Source organism: Cynara cardunculus, unplaced genomic scaffold (genome assembly GCF_001531365.2).
Source record: "Cynara cardunculus var. scolymus isolate 2C unplaced genomic scaffold, CcrdV1 Un_Scaffold_1253, whole genome shotgun sequence".
In the NCBI taxonomy this organism is placed as follows: Eukaryota; Viridiplantae; Streptophyta; class Magnoliopsida; order Asterales; family Asteraceae; genus Cynara; species Cynara cardunculus.
Window position 1 is genome coordinate 8,839 of NW_020200713.1, and position 2,011 is coordinate 10,849.

Sequence of the window (2,011 nt, forward strand, 5' to 3'; positions counted from 1 at the left end):
ATCTCAACCACAAATCAACGGATAAATTAGAAAATTAATAATTATGGTAGTTTGAGTTAAAATTATAATTAGAGAGTATATTATGTATTTTTTTAAAAATTCTCTCTCCTCTCTCCGACCTCCAATCTTCGGCCTCCGGTGAAATTGGTATCACAGTATATCACAATGGGTATCACATTGTTTATTACACTGGGTATCACATTGTGTATCTTTGTTTTTAAGGTTTGAGTTGATATCATAGTTGGTATCACAAGGGTATCACAATGGGTATCACATTGTGTATCTTTGTGATTACTTGGTACCTGCCGGATTAAATGTTCACCAGAGGCCGGAGATTGGAGGTCGGAGAGATGAGAGAGCAGAGAGGAGTTTTTTCTAAAATACCTAAAATGTCATCTAATTATAATTTTAACTCAAACTACTATAGTTATTAATTTTCTAATTTATCTGTTATTTGTTGTGAAGATTGAATCTCACAGTTACCACAAACTAATCAGTTATCCCAAATGGTCATGTATATATATATACACACGTGATTGCAAGAAGCACAGGAAACACACCATCTTCAACTTCGGCCGGTGGACTCCGCCAAGTCCAATGAATACGGCACCGGAAGTTCCTGCAATCCTCGTTCTCGGCCCGCCGCTCGTTTTTAAAGCCTACGAGACCGAATTTTCAGAGAAATTCAATTTCCTGAAACCATGGGAAAACCCTATTCCTCTCCACCAATTCATTTCCACTCATTCAGCTTCTGTGAAAGCCATTTTCTGTTCTGCTGTGGCTCCGGTTACCACCCAGATTATCCAAAGCCTGCCTGACCTCCAATTTGTGTTGGCCAGTTCCACCGGCGTCAACCATATTGACCTCCGAGAATGCAAACGCCGTGGGATTGTTGTGGCCAATGCCGGATCAACTTTTTCCGACGATGTTGCAGACATGGCGGTAGGGTTGTTGATTGATGTGATGAGAAGAATCAGTGCTGGAAATCGGTTTGTGAAGTCTGGGGCTTGGCCTCGGGAAGGAGACTACCCTCTCGCCCATAAGGTTCCTTTGCTTCTTCTTATCATATCATGTTATTTTTAAATCTCTAAAAAATTGTTCAACATGTCTTAAATTTATAGAATTACAATAATACATTTTTAAGATTCAAACAAATTTTTTAAGAAATAAATCGTCACATTAGTTTTTTTATACGCTGTTTTATATATATGTATATTATGTTTAGCCAAGTTTAATTTGAACTTCCTTGAAACCTGATTTTTCTTTTTTGTAGTTTTTGTGTTATCTATTCTTAACCATCATTTACAACCGCTTAMGATTTCCAGTTAGGTGGCAAGCGAGTCGGGATTGTTGGGCTAGGAAGCATCGGTCTCCATATTGCCACAAGACTTAACGCCATGGGTTGCATCGTCTCGTACACTTCAAGAACCATGAGACCACACATTCCATTCCCTTTCTATCCTGGAATTCACCAACTTGTTGCCAACTGTGAGATACTGTTGATTTCGTGTGCGTTAACAGAGCAAACGCATCACATGATTGACCGAGAAGTAATGTTGGCCCTAGGAAAGGAAGGAGYTATCGTCAACACTGCACGAGGAGCAATCATCAACGAGAAAGAACTAGTGGAGTGTTTGATTAATGGGGAGATTGGTGGTGCAGGTTTAGATGTTTTTGAAGACGAGCCCAACCTCCCAAAAGAGCTTTTTGCATTGGAGAATGTGGTACTGACACCCCATCATGGTGCCATCACAGAGGAGGCGTGTCAAAAGCTTTATAATCTCGTATGTAAGAATCTTGATGCGTTCTTATCAAACAAACCCTTGGAGTGTGAGATATTGGACGACTGAACTTGTTTAATGTTACCGACATATATGTTATTCGAAAATAGATTTGTATGATATGCATAAACTTCACATCTMTCCCCACACATTTCTTATTTTTGAGCACTTGTTAAATGTAATGTGATTTTTTGGTTTATTTTAATGAGTTTCACCATTTATAATATAAA

The 2,011-nt window shown here is 38.7% G+C and overlaps 1 protein-coding gene across 1 annotated transcript; it reads left to right on the forward strand.

The window, feature by feature from the left end:
• Window positions 1–597: 597 nt before the first annotated feature.
• Window positions 598–1,850, forward strand: LOC112502323 (glyoxylate/hydroxypyruvate reductase HPR3-like). Its single transcript, XM_025106211.1, has 2 exons — window positions 598–1,044; window positions 1,326–1,850. The coding sequence occupies exons 1-2, from the start codon at window positions 598–600 to the stop codon at window positions 1,848–1,850; spliced, it is 972 nt and encodes a 323-aa protein (XP_024961979.1).
• Window positions 1,851–2,011: the final 161 nt, after the last annotated feature.